This window comes from Trachurus trachurus (genome assembly GCF_905171665.1).
Source record: "Trachurus trachurus genome assembly, chromosome: 4".
Lineage (NCBI taxonomy): Eukaryota > Metazoa > Chordata > Actinopteri > Carangiformes > Carangidae > Trachurus > Trachurus trachurus.
In genome coordinates, this window is record NC_139898.1 from 21,170,695 (window position 1) to 21,185,924 (window position 15,230).

General features: G+C 42.9%; 1 protein-coding gene across 1 annotated transcript in view; it reads left to right on the forward strand.

Annotated features, from left to right (window-relative positions):
* Nucleotides 1–15,230, forward strand: part of nr5a2 (nuclear receptor subfamily 5, group A, member 2) — a 66,338-nt gene that overhangs the window by 43,891 nt on the left and 7,217 nt on the right. Inside the window, exon 6 of the mRNA XM_083969636.1 lies at nucleotides 442–589. Within this exon, the coding sequence (XP_083825762.1) occupies nucleotides 442–589 (148 nt within the window). The remainder of the gene's footprint in view (nucleotides 1–441; nucleotides 590–15,230) is intronic.

The window sequence follows — 15,230 nt, forward strand, 5'->3', positions numbered from 1 at the left end:
TTAGTCGGATGTGAACTCTCATGCTCTCTCCATATGCCCATAGCATGTTGTCACAAAATACAGTTAAACTTGAAAAAATCTTCTGCCTGCAGCTGCTGTTTTTAAACCATCCACCAGTGGCTCGCTCTCTGACAGACAGACCAAAGATGTCTGGGTAGTATAATATGTATTAAATCTGCTGCAGCTACACAGAGTGTTGTCTTTTTAGCAGCCTAGCCATTTTACCCTCCATGTTGCTGATGCTTGAATATTGACTCCATGTGCATCTATCAATGGAAGTCTGTAGCGCTGTATTCTCTATACAGTACTAGTGGTCAAAATCTTCACTGGGTGTCTTTCATTTTAAGGGTATTTCTGACCTATTTTAAGGGTATTTTTTTAAGGCTACCTCAGACCTGCTGCTTGACCATCTTCTAACATTATTCTCCCTGTTTATTTCAGGTGGACTATGCAGTGATTGCTTCACAGGCTGGAGCCACCCTGAACAACCTGTTGAGTCACGCCCAGGAGCTAGTGGCCAAGTTGCGTTCCCTGCAGCTAGACCAGCGGGAGTTCGTCTGCCTCAAGTTCCTGGTCCTCTTCAGCCTGGGTGAGTCTCTGAAACTCTCATAGGTTTTTTTTTTTTGGAGGCAGGTTTGGGGGAAAGGGTGAGCTTTCCAGGAATCAATTTCGTTATGAATTCAAATGCAGGTAAATGCTTTAAGAAAGGATGAAGATGTGGTACTTGTAAAAGATCTATAAGAGGGAAAAGTAGGAAAGGAAAGAGGAGGAGGGGAAGTGGGAGTGGAGGAAGGAAAGGACCAGTGGTTTGGAAGGGACAAAAGAGAAAGTGAGGGAGGAAGGAAATAGGGGAGGTAACTCATTTGGTCATTTTGTACCTCTACTGCTGCGAAGTGCACAAACTGAGGTTGAGTGAAGGGGTAGCTACACATCAATAATCATAAGTCCATCATAATCTAAAATCAATATGAATAATTTACATGTTTCAAATTTGACATCCATTTTTGGAATAAGCATTAATCTCTCGATCAATAAAATTAGACTGAATGAATCATAGTGTTTGCAGACATGTGTAATTGTACAGGATGACTGGGAACCATGAACTGAGTAAGTAAGCTAGGAACAAGGGGAGGGGAGAGCTGGGTGGTTGAAAGTAAGTGCACGAGACACTGATGTTGGGGAGATTGAAGGGAATATGGGTGAATTTTATTTATTTATTTTTATTCATAGGTGAATTTCAGGTTTTTTTGAGCGGGCGGGAAAGGAGGGAATTGGAGGGCACAGAGATCAACTGAGGAGGGGAGAAGGGAGGAAGGAAAGAAGGAGAAGGAGGAGATATGAGGATGCCGAAGTGGGAGAGATTGGGAATTGGTGGGAGGCAGGTAACATGGAGCGTTTGAGATAGAAAGGCGGGAGGGAGCCGAGCCCAAGGGTATCAGGTAGGGAGGGAAGTGGAAGGGATAAGTAGCCAAATGAGTTAAGGGATGAAGAGAAGGGTAACGTTGATGTGTGTGTGTGTGTGTGTGTGTGTGTGTGTGTGTGTGTGTGTGTGTGTGTGTGTGTGTGTGTGTGTGTGTGTGTGTGTGTGTGTGTGTGTGTGTGTGTGTGTGTGTGTGTGTGTGTGTGTGTGTTTGTTATGAGATCCCAAATCTGCTCTCTACTCTCTAAGCCGAGGTCAGACATTGCCAGGAGACTGTCATCTTTGTCTCTTTCTTACCAAGTCTGCAACAAATTGCCTCTGAGGGACACACACACACACACACACACACACACACACACACACACACACACACACACACACACACACACACACACACACACACACACACACACACACACACACACACACACAGTTTTAACATCCTGCACTACTGAAGCCAATGGTGTTCAGATAATTTCACTCAGCCTGTCCCCTCTATGACACTGAAAGGAGCAACAGAAGTATACATATGATGAATATTTTCTTTATCTTCCCCTCCTTCCACCTATCTATAATCCACAAGGGTCACGCTTTCACTTCTTTACTGCCTCTAAACAAAGAAAGAGGGACTAATGAACTACTTGGCAAAAGCACATGCACACACGGACACACACTGAAGTAATCAGGCAGGATTAATGTTTGTGTTAGTGTTGTTTGCGGTACAGCAAAAGAAAAAAAAAAAGGGGGAGGGATGGGATGGATTTCAGTGGGGCTTAGAAGTGTGTATGTCTGTGTGCATGGATGCGTTCTGTTTGTGTGGGGTGGGGTGGGGGGGGCTGGGTTGTTGTTGGGGCTCAGGGTCTAAATAATTTGGCAGAAACATCATCCATAATGAAAGGCTCACCTGAGGGATATGTATCGCCCCCGGCAGTGCCTGTTCTCCGGCGCTGCCCGGGCCTCCTGCAAAAGAAGCCGGCACGGACACCGTAGAGCCAGCTGAGGGGATCAGTGCTGGAGAAAGCGGAGGTGGTGTCGGTTGTGGGGAGGGAGGGATGCAGGGCGAGGGATAGGGAGGGGCTTGAGCAATGTAAAGCCAGGAGATTTAGAAAATGATTTGATTAATATCACACGCTGCTGAACAGAGATGTGTGTGTGTGTGAGTGTGTGTGTGTGCGCGTGGTTGGCTGTGAGAGGGATGCGATATGTACTTTTACCTGAGGGAATGTGCATCATGTGCGTGGCAGTGGGAAAGCAGGTGTGTATTTGTGCATGTGTGTATGTTTAGAAAGCCGCCTGTGCTTCACAAGCAGAGCCAATTAATAAGGATTGTAGTGAAATGAGGCATGGAAGTAGCTCTGCACAGACTGCTCAACTAAAAGATTAAACACTCCTTCTTTATTAGCTTTATTACATCTCTAAAAGTGGTCACTGCACTTTAAACTGAGGCTAATGTAGAATAAATGGGTGTATTAGTTATGGCAGGTTTGATACAGTGGAAATGTTGTTGCTTTAATGCTCCTCCTACCACATGCTTGAGGAAACCACTCTTGCAACCTCAACGATTTGCCAATCTCAATCTAATCTAATACAGGATTCAATAGATACTTCCACTGAAAGGCAGAAAGCAATGGTGTGGAGGTTGCACATCTTCATTACTGTAACTGCAACCATTCTCCATCTTTAATTAAAGGTTTTAATCTATATATAGCCATAGTTGTATTTGACATAATGTGGTCTTATCACAACTTTGATATAATCTGGGCTTTTGCCGTATTATTCAGTATCTCAATAGCTCATGTGTAGAAATGCAGTTGTTTCAGTAATACTATGACTGCACTACAAGTATAACTAGAACCAATACTGCAACTAGCTTCTCTATGTGAGTCATGGAGGTAGTGATGCAGTCTGTATTCATCCCTCTTTCCCTGCCTCTTTTCTTCTCCTACCACTCTGTTTGTGTCTTGCTTTTTCTCAATATTTCTCCCTCTATCTTCAAACCTCTCTTTCTCAATTTCTCCTTCTGCGGATAGACGATCAGTCACCTGCTCCCTGCCAACAGAGCTCTTAGTTAAGCCAGTTGTCGATAAAGACAGGGATATAGATGTCACTCCAGCTGAGGGGAGGCACTTGTCTTTACACCTTTATTTTTATATTGTTTTCTCCCTCTCTTTCTCCATCTCTTCCAATCACTTCCTCGCTCTCTCTCTGTCACCAGTCTTTAGTCTTTCACCCTCTATCAAGGAGGAGATTATCATTCTTAGAGCATTGATCTCTTAAGTGTTTGTAGGGCAGTGAGGAATGGTTGTGAGAGTTGAGTGTTGTCAAGTGTTGTGTTGAGCAAGAGACACACAAAATGGCAGAGAGAGAGAGAGAGAGAGAGAGAGAGAGAGAGAGAGAGAGAGAGAGAGAGAGAGAGAGAGAGAGAGAGAGAGAGAGAGAGAGAGAGAGAGAGAGAGTGCTGCTTGGGTCAGAGTTCAGAAAAGGATTAGTACGAGTTGTTGTCCGGTGTCAGACCACTGTTAATGGGTCTTTGATTTTCTTTAAAAGGCTTTAAGAGCTAATAGAAAGACTGACAGGTTGTTGTATATGGCCAGGTGACAGATCAGCACCAGAGGTGTGCAATGGGTCACAAGTTCAAACTCAGGCTGAGAGAAGTGAAAAAAGAGACTCACCACAAATTTTAGGTAGGAATAACTACCAACTACCTGTATACTAATCAGTAGAAACCTGAGTTTATGAGAGGCAGCTTCCAGCTATTACATGGAAGTCTTACACTATTATAAGAAAGAAATTTCATAAAAAGAAATAAGGAAAACAGTGTGCTTCCTAAATACAACTTCCTTATATTGTGATATTGTGCAGCTTAAACTCTCTGGAAACCTGTTGGTGGAAAAAGTAAAAATAACAAGTTTCATTGATTAACTTCAATCATGTAATCATGCACATGTGTGTTTGATGCATGCCAGCACAGAGACACTTTCCATATTAGCCAACCAGACTCGGTGACAGAGGTCAGACAGTGTTCAGCCAGCAGCCAGTTAACCCAGCTCAGCAGGTCAAACCCCATCAGGTGTAATTGGGTGAGACAGGTGCTGCCAGTCTTTGTAAGCTGAGAGGAGAACCAGACCAGCATGGGGTGGTAAATGCTCCCAGCGGAGAGAGCAGATTTGTGGACATGGCCCTAAATAATGTCCCAGCATCGCAGCCTTTAGCAGAAAGAAAGCCAATGACAAGCTGATAAAGAAGAGAACTGAGGCTCATTTGATTTGTGCTCTGCGGAGGGACAGTGGCAGTCAAACCCAATATAGACTTAGTTAAAGACCTCACATGGGTGTTTTGTCAAATCACTGTATTACACAGTAATTAAATTGATTCCACCTTAAGTTTTGAATCTAAAATAATGGCAATACAATCCATCTGCCTAAATTAGCATTAATTCAACTTGATTGATTTCTCTACCAAGTAAAGATGCAATTAATCTAATCTGATTTAGTTTTTTAGTTAGAAAATGACATAACATATGAATAATACAAATTAACCAAGAAAATGAATGTATCAGAAGATTGTTTACAATCAGTAACTGATTATAAAGTCTCTTTTCTGCTGTTGAATAAGCATAGAAATGTTCACATTTCTTACTGAGGGGAAGATGACACCTTGATGTCTGATTGGTTGGGCTAATGACTGTTTTCACATCCAATTAGTCAAATGAAATAAATGCCAAAACATGCAGAACAATAACATAACGTGTAATGTACAGTAAAGCTGCAGGTCAGTGATCAGAAATCAGTCCATTCATTAGAACTAAGACAGCCAGTCATTCAGGAGCTGCCTCAGCACCACATTAGCTGTCTGTCAAGTGATTAGTCAGGCTGGGAGGCTGGAGCCTAGAGACGCCCACCCATCCATCCCTTACCATCCATTCAGCCCTTTGCTTTGTCTCTTTTCTCATCGCTCTTCCCTTCCGTTCTCTCTCTCTCTCTCTCTCTCTGTGTCTCTCTTTCACATCCATCTTTGTACAACTCGATCTATCACAACTCCATCCTCAGATCCGACTCTATTGCCCCTTGTTTATCTTCACCCACGTCTGAACTGCCATTTATCTCTTTTCCGTCCTCGCTCAGTGTTTTTTTTTTTTTTTTCTGACTGTCTCCCTCTTAAAATGCTTTAAGTACTATTGTAATTACGTATATCAAATAAAGTGAAATTTTGCTATAAAATCACATACTGCCAGGGCTGTAGTGCTCAAATTAAGGTGTATGAACCAACTGGCCTTTTAATTATACATCAGTGTTTTATAGCAGGTTCCAATCTTGTGTTTTGAGTTTGGTTGCACTTAGAAGATAAACCTTGACAATTTTTCTAGATATTGTAGCGCATACTTTCCTCTGTCACCTGACTAAGAACCAGTTTATGTCTCTTTGCAGGAGGCTGGTTTCTAACCAGTGTTAAGTCTGCCCATATCCTGTTTTATGGTGTTCACTATAATCCTGTACCCCCCTTATACCCCTATGCTAGGACGGGTCGCTCATTAGTATGTTTAGTGCACTACACATTGAAGACAGACTCTCTCTGTTTTGTGCACTACGAGGTCAGACACCAATCTGCTGACAACAACACAAACACAGCAAACGTGATTAACCTTGATGGAAAAAAGACAAGCATTATCACTCTCCCTATTACTCTATCAGACAACATTTGTCTCTCCACACAATAAGAGAAAATACACACAAGAAAACACATTCACACACCTACACACACACACAATTCCCAGACAGGTATGTCCTAATTAAGCAACAGCCGAGGCTGCTCAGAATCAATGCCCTGATCGGGGAAGCTGGCTAATTCATGTACACCGCTCCCCCTCCTCTCCTCCTGAAAAGCCTGGCAAATATTAATTTCCTGAAACGAACCGAATCATTTAGAATTCGGTCGGGGATTGATTAACATCGGAAGGGGGCGACTGTTCAATATTTACACCCATTGAGACCAATGTAAGGGCCAAATAATGGGGCGTATAACTGGCACAACACTACAGCTTCATTAAAAACAACATAATGAGGATGTTTTTAGTCTTTTTTTGTGTGCTGCTTGCTTTGTAAAGGAGCCAATCATTCTGCTGGGCTGTAACAGAATGGAGTCATCATGTGTACCTTTGACCTGATCAATACACAAGTAGAGTTGGTAGTTGTTTGGCTCTGGCCAACGGGAAACCTTGACTCAACAGGAGTTGTGGCTGTCAAGAGGGACCAGGAAACAGCGTCATTCAATAAAACATTTATTTTTCCAGAATAAAGGCAGCATTGCTTTAATCAATTTACCCTTTACTAGAAATACAGATGCTATGATATATAGATCAATAATAGAGGTTAGGTATGGTTACTGTACATCAGGATTAGTAATATTCCCACACTTTCATCAACCCTCACAAGTGAGAGCAGTGAATGTATAAGGTATCCCTGTTCAGACTTTATTAGTTTTGTTTTGAGATAATGTCACATGTGGTTTGTAGACATTTCACATGTCAACTGTTGTAGCATACATGGAATTTAATGTTAGGTATTACAATTACCACAGATATGATTTATGTATTTGAATTTCATGAGAAATGATCCAGATTACTGTACATGGTGCATGTGTGTGTGAGATGTAGCACGAATCAGAGCCTGCTTCATAGTATTTGTGTGTGTGCACTAGGGATGCAGCCCTCCAGACTAACAAATGCTTGTGTGTCCTACAAATTACTGACTGAATTGGTGCAATGACAGTAGTGATGGAAAGTACAGTGGTGATGATTACGGTGGGACTAAGACTATAAATGTATGTATAAGGTTCATAAAGTGCAATCCATGCACAGAGCGGCTGCATCTAGTGCTTTTTCATCACTCTGTTTAGAGGCTTGCTGAAGTGCTCGGCAAACTCGTACTGATTGAAAAGTATTGGACTCTCATCTACTTTTCAAACAAATCTTTTTACCCAGCATCAGGTTCCTTCAGGCATCATTTTAATTTAGAAAACAAACAAAAAAAAAGTCACTCAAACTTTGTCTCTGATAGAGCCAAACCCAGCTAATCATGTTTGAATGTCCTGACTTTTCTTTTATTTTCTTTCATCTCATCAGCAGTAGGTGAGAGTGTGCCCTAAAGCAATGAACCTAATACTTTCACCTATTTTCTGTCCATTTTAGCCTAAGAAAAATAGCATGGCGAGCAGTTGGCTTCCAACGCTGGCTGCCACTTTGTAGGGAATTCCATGTAATGAGGCTGCCTAAAAGGCTTTCAGACTTTATCAAGCAATAAATGCTCCAGGTCTCCAGCCTGCCACCATTACCTGGCAATGCTGCAGGCTGTTGTCATTAAGCAGCAGTTGTGGTGAGTTGTGGCGGCAGGGATAGTGAGGATCACTGACTCTAACCCCTGACCTGAGCCTCCCTTTAGCCTTGGTGTTATCGCCTCAGATATCTTACAGTTTCCTAGTGGATTTCTACATTTTCTCCAGATAATCTCCAAAGTGGCGCTCCAATTTACAGCCGAAGCTTGCCTTCTTCTCTTTCTTCTCTTTTTAGGTGTTATCTTACCAGGATTTATACGCTGATGATGTTTACACTGGTCTTTATCTGATTTCAAACAAGGCCAATTATCAAAGAGTAAAGCAACACAAAAAGGGGGGTTTGTTTGAAGGGGGACTTGTAAATGGATGCACCTCAGTATTAAGTGATAAATATGGTGATAAGACAAAAAAAAGCTACATCATTGTTGTTCCTCAGTGGGAACCTACTAGATAGAGAGTAGTGGGTACATTTGTATGGGGAATTAAACCACAAGATAGAAGATAAAGACTGTAGAATCAACAACTATTACATAGACAATCATACAAAGTATACTGTAACTGAAGGTAAATACATTCTATTTTAACCAAAAATCAAGGCCAAGGCATATAAGGGGGAGCTAATTGGTAAACAACATGATCTTTGCATTTTCTTTGTTAAAGAGACAACTTAAATGTTAACAGTATATCCTTATAAAATGGTCTCGATGTTGACATTTTGTCTTAAGCGTAAAGAGATGTAACTTTCAAATGTAATATATTTCACCTTAACTATGTCATCTCAAGTAAGGACGAGCACATGAAGAAATTAAGTAACAGTACTTTTGTATGTACAAGCACTGCGGTGCAGTGCACAAGCAAAATCGATTGATGCAACTTTATCACAACACAGCACCCCTGTAACAGCGTACAGCAGCAGCAGGTTCTCTCACCATCTACCAGAGGTGTTGCAAGAGTAGTAATCTCCCTGAGAATTTCAACACCATCCACACCCAGTAAGAGTCATAACACGTGCAGCCCAGCTCTGCACTCTTCTGCCTGAATATGGTGACGGCTGCATGGTGGCAGTAAGATTTAATACACTTTAACTCACTGGCTCAGCCAAAGCACTACAGGACACATCCTCTAAGCCTCTGCTCCCCTCCATCAATACACTCACTAACTACACTAGCAGCGAGTACAACCAGACAAATGCTTCTGTAAAAGTTTTTTTTTCTTTTTTTTGCTAAAAAAAAAAAAAAAAACCTTTTCCTCCCCTCTAACTCCCTCTCTGCTCCACCCTTCCACTCCCATGTGGGGTGATTTAAGACGGGCAAGCTATGGAGAAACTGTTGCCCTCCATCTCTCCTCCCTCCCTCTCATTCTCCCTCTCCCTTGGCCTTATTACAGGCTGTCAGTTTATTATAAAACATTAGGAAAGCAGAGGGACACTTGCAGTTACTGTCCTATCGATCGGCAGGGATAGATTCTGTGATTTAGAGTCAGCCTCTGCTCGCACCCTCCACGTTCTCGGTCTCCTATTAAGGCACCAGCGCTTTGCTTTTGCTATTGATGTCTCAACATTAACAGTTACAAGCAGCTACAGAAAATCAATGCTCAACTTTTATTACCGGCTGCATAACGCAGAGGACCTCCCGTCAGCTGATACTTAGCAGTCAAAAGGAGGCGCGGATGGTCCGCCTTGCACGTCAGGTGTTTTCTAAGTGATATCTGCAGTAATATCAATCATGTGTGGAACATACGGGGGGCTTTCAGGGGCCACTTGAGGGCCTTGGAGCTTAGGGGTACGACATAGGAAGGTAGAGCTCGCCAAACAAATTAGCACATGCTTGCAAACATAAGCCTCTGTGCCTGGACAGAGACTTAAAAGGGAGAGTGTAAGACAGAGGGGAAGTTTTTCAGAAATTCTCACGCTGAATAGATTTCCCCACAAATACAAAGTGGCAAACTCTGCACTTTTCTCAAATCTCTTTGAACAGTGTCAACAAACACACAGCACACCAACTAAATGTCATCAAGTAACGATCGATCCCCTCAACCACCAGCACCGACCGTCCATCATCAGCATCAACCTGGATGTGTGTGTGTGTGTGTGTGTGTTTGTGTGTGTGTCTATAAGTGTGTGTTGTAACAGAGAATCTAAACCCAGGTAGCGTGGATCTAGAGCGGCTGAGGCCTCTCAAACATTTATGAGGGGCTACCGAGCAGCAGTACGGCAGCCCTTCTGGGACAAACAGCCCCCGGTTCTGTACTCGCAGTCCCGATCAATGGAACTCAAGTTCATTACACACACTTTTCAGCCGAACGGCGGCAACTGATTCCTCCCCCCCCCCCCCCTCTCCGATAGTGGAGCAGCGCACCGCTGGGGTTGCATTGCACTTGCTTGTTTTCGTGACTGCGTGTGGAAGACAGGGGCAGGGAGTGTGTGGAGTGTTTGTGTGTGTATGTGTGTATGTGTGTGTGTGTGTGTGAACAGAGGCTGCTCCCAGTGGCCAGAGCTTGAGGTTATCATTATGTACAGGATGGTCCGCTGCAATGCTAATGCTAATGCATTCTCAGTGGCCACAGCTCGGGTCCCAGTGCTGCGCTAGCTGGGTAGCTACTCCTCTCCAATTAAAGGCTGAGGGATGTGTGTTTGGGGTAGGGAGGACAGGCCTGGGCTACACAGGGCCCTACGGAGAACAAGTTCACATTAGTGGAGGAAAACAGATTCGGAGCAGAAATTGTGCATACATTGTAGTGCTGCAGAAAATCCCACTCTTGATTTGAATGATTTGTTGACTGGAGATCATCTGGTCCCTGGCTGTGATTTCATGCATTCTAATAATTTCTTTAGACAACTTATTTATTTTTCCTCTGTGTCCCATAACTTCACCGTAATAACAAGTATCTGTACAAACTATCTCTCTATTTGCTCATGTTGGATGATACTGTTAATTATTTAATGAATATGCTAACAAGCATTTCAAGCATTGTGATCATTTTTGAGTCATAAAGAATCATATTAAGAATGTGGCAAACTGAGGAGGACAAGCTGTCAACAAATCTGAGCCTATTCTTCCAATTGAAAACGCATCAATGTTTCACCCACAAGCTACAGATTTACAACACGGCTACAAAATGAAAACTGTGTGTGGGTTTTTTTTTTTGCAGTGGTGCATGACAGCAAGAAAAGAACAACTGCCACAGTCATGCAGTGTATTGATCAGACCGCCTGCCTCGACCTTACTTAAACATTACATACAAACGGCAGCAAAGAGTTACACAACCCTCCCTGTGGAGCTGTCTCAACCAGTGATCACTCTTTCTCGGTTGTTTCCCCTCCCCTCCTTTCTCTCTTTTCCTATTTGCTCCGTGAAGCAAACACACAAACACAGATTCATATTATCTGTACACACATATACGGATATATACTGTAGTGATGTAACTCATATGAGCACATGCATAGATACTTGTGTAAACACACACACAGACACACCACAGAATCTAGGCCAAAGGGTGATGTAGTGGCCCTCAGTCTTTAGCTGTACCGTGGGTCAAATGTTCAAAAATATAAAATGTAATCAGATGGAACCTGCTTTGCACACCGACTTTGTCAATTATTTGTGAAGTTGTAAATGTGAATGGCAGCACTTCACTCGTTAAATCTGTGTCTCAGTAGGAGCTACAGTATTAGTGTCGTGACGGTCAAAGACAAACTTTTATGATAAGACGTTTATGGCAGCTGCAGCTCTTGATGTGTCATTAGTGTTAATCATTGGACAATTATTACTACCGGTATATGTCAAATGTAAAAGACACAGGTGTGGAAAGAACTCAGAGCTGTAACCCTTGAGCAAGATAGAAAGCGTGACGTGGTGACAACAGACTTAACGCGTCGCTTTGGTGTTGAAAAATGTATGGGAACAAAGTCTGTGAAATAAAGTCTGTTTCTGTGTCTATCTGACCGACTTTGTATGTGAGCCTCCACATGAAAAAATACTGATGATTAGAGTAGAAGTAAAAATAATCCTCTACATTCACCTACCACTCTGATTTCGCAAATGGAGCCCAGTGGCATCACAGCACTGCCAGGCATGTGGATTGTCAGCCATTGTGTTCCTGTGTGAATAGTGTACAGTGCAGTGGCATGTGTTTCCACTATGGTGGGGGTGGGCTACAGTATATGGTAGTCAGGTGGCTGCTACAGTATAAGATTATACACCCTCTTCCCTTTGCTCTTTGAGCCTCTGTAAGTGTATATATATGTGTGTGTGTGTGTATCTTTGGACAATGTGGTTACAAGATACTTCTGGCAGGGCAGAGAACAGTGGAGCTTTAGGGTGATGTGTGTGCATGCTGTGGCGTGTGTGTGCGTAACCAGAGACAGTGATTAAACGTTTTAAAGCACAGATGATCCAACAGGTGCACTGGCTCGCTGTCTCTTGTTCTCCCTCCCTTTCTTGTTCTCTCTCTCTCTCTCTCTCTCTCTCTCTCTCTCTCTCTCTCTCTCTGTCTCTCTCTCTCTCTCTGCATTGAGCCCCCACCCACCCACTCCGTGACCCTACACCCCAACTCCTGAACCATCACAGCTCCTTTCTTGTCTCTTCATTCTTGTCCTAGAGGATATTTTAAGCAACAAAGCCCCCCTGAGTCCACTGTCTTACGCACACACACACACACACACATGCAGCATAGCTATTCCTTGCTACTGCATTGAACAAAACCATCACAGTGCAATGGAAACCTTCAGAGCTGCTGGCAAATGTTGGAAACAAGGGTCAGGGAGCCAACACATGTTAAAACACAGAAGGGCATGAATCAGTCAGCCTTCCCTTTCCTTCACACACACACACACACACACACACACACACACACACACACACACACACACACACACACACACACACACACACACACACACACACACACACAAACCTAGCGTACACACCCATATGTCACCAGAAAATAATGCTATGTAATGTAGGGAATATTCCTGGGTGCTATCCGCCTCTGAGCCAGCGCAAGATGCCTTAGTGCATAAACTTGTACATTAGTGCCACCTGGCACTGATAGCCATAGCTACTGTTGACACTGCTAGTCTGTAAATTCTTACAGTGCTCAGTGATGAGAAGTACTCGTCTGACATACAGGCAGTGAACACAGCAACCTTAATATGAAGCAGTACAGCAGCACTTTTCATAGACAAACAGATCACACAGGAGAATAAGCAGATGATTTTCTATGGTGTTTCAACTGGTTTTGTTTGGCAGGTTCTTTCATTGCTGGTCGAGTTACTACCCCATGAATCCTCATGAAAGTACAAAGTCCTGGATCTTTACTTGTTCTTTCTCTTCATATTCTGTTGTTTTTGGAATTTTACTTTTACAATCCGAAATTGCTCCAAATGTGTAATGGAGGCTGCGAGCGCACACGCTGTACAGTAACAGGCCTACTTTGTCTCTTAAAATTCTTTCATTAAAACTGGTGAAACTCTCAAACCACAGTATGTGCAGAACACAAACAGACACCCACAACCACAGACAAACACACTCCACAACATCTTTTCATTAAACAAACGTTTTTGTGGTTTATCCTCAAAATTGCTCATTTCCTCTAATTTCCTTGTATTGTGCATTTGAACATCCTAGCATTTGGCACAGTAGAAATATCCAGAAAACCCCAGCTCTCTAAATCAAGTCCAGCTTTGAGAGGCAGTGTGCAAACATGTCATTTTACATTAGCCCTGAGGGGGAGGAGAGAACAGCCATCGCCAACCAATACTTTTGAATAAATTAAACCCCAATTTGCACTTAAGTTGACTCCACTCGTCACATGACAGGGGACGAAAATCACACAGAGAACAAAGAAGTTAAAAGAAGGTGTGGAAAACATGCGGCACGCTCTCTCTTTAGTCAGCACTCTACCTGCTGGCTCCCATCATCAAATGAGAATGAGCCAAAGGAGAAGGGAGAGAGTGCAGGAGAGAGAGGGAGGGGGGAAAAATGACGCTATGGATTAACTGTCTTTCATGCTGAAAATATACATCCCCAGGCGCTTGGCGCTGAATTATTAATTCAAATTTGTCAGAGAAAGAATGAGAGAAATCTATTGACGGGGAGACGGGCCCTTTAATGGTCTCATTAAAGGGGAGGCTTCCCACACCAGGCACCTTCTGTACTGCTGCAGGAGTTTTCAGGGCAGTGGAGGGTTGGAGGGATGTACTTGACCCCCCAATGATTTTCTGTCACTTTATCATAAACAAGAAAGGTTGACATGCCCCTTCATTCCCCATGCCCTCCCTCCACCACCAAACAAACCCTGTGTGTAATTAGCCAAGGGGTTCAAAAGTGCAGTGAATGTAAACGAGGTTCACATGCATGCGTTGATACAGACAGACTCGGGCCACAACACACACACGCGCACATTATATGCTGCATCCACTTCTGCTGTTGCTGACAGGTACAAAGAAGTGAGAGGTGAAGTCTAGAAGAGCCTGAAGAGTCACCTCCCAGGTACAGCCATATTGATTTCTAATTCATTCGAATTTCCATTTCCCCATTTCACTGCTCCATAGATCACTTCCACAGATTAGACCAAACACAGTGACTCTGTTTTTTGTTTTTTTTTGTCTGGATCGCTGCCCATTAGATATGTGCCTGTCAGTCATGTGTTAGTGTCATTAGCCGCATATGGCTGCATGACTAGGAGCTGTTTTGGTGAGGGAGGGGGTTAACCGCTCGTGCAATCCAGACGGCATTAAGGAGGTGAGAGAGCAGGGACCTGTGGGTGCACCACGTTGTCCGAGGTCGACTCATTGAAAGGCATTTGGCTGTGCCTCCAGGGGGGCTAAAGAAGGGGGCAATATGAAGTGGAGGGTGGAGGACTAGAGGGACTGCAGAGGACTAAGCACCAGCTTCATTGCTGATTCAAGTCTCTCAGTATCCCTCTGGCAAATGGATTTTCATAATGCTGAGACAATGTGATTTTTTTTTCCTTCACTGCAATATCATTTTTTATCCCGGCGAGTCCACTGCTTGTCAGAAGTGAAAGGTAGCAAATGAGGCCATCTGACAAAAATATTTTAAGCCACAATAGAGGACAAAAAACAAAACAAAACACTCAAATAGCAAGTAAAAACTGTTTGTTAAAACATATTTAGATTTTTTTTCTACAGCAAACTGTCTCAAACCACTAGATGTGCAGCCTGAACTGCTTTGATTCTAGTAACCAAAGCTTATTTTCATTATCGATTAGTCAAGCAATTACTTTTTCAACTAAGTGATGAATCATTTAATCTAGAACATGTCCAAGTTTACATCCTTAAATTGCTTATTTTGTCCAATGAACTGAGAAGCAAAGGTTATTCAGATACTTGAAACCATAACATAACAGAAAAAAGCACCAAAATCTTGATGTAAGAAGCTGGGAGAGGAAAATTTCTCCCTATTAGGCTCACTTTTTAAAAAATGAATTACAACTGTTTTGATTATATCTCACATTT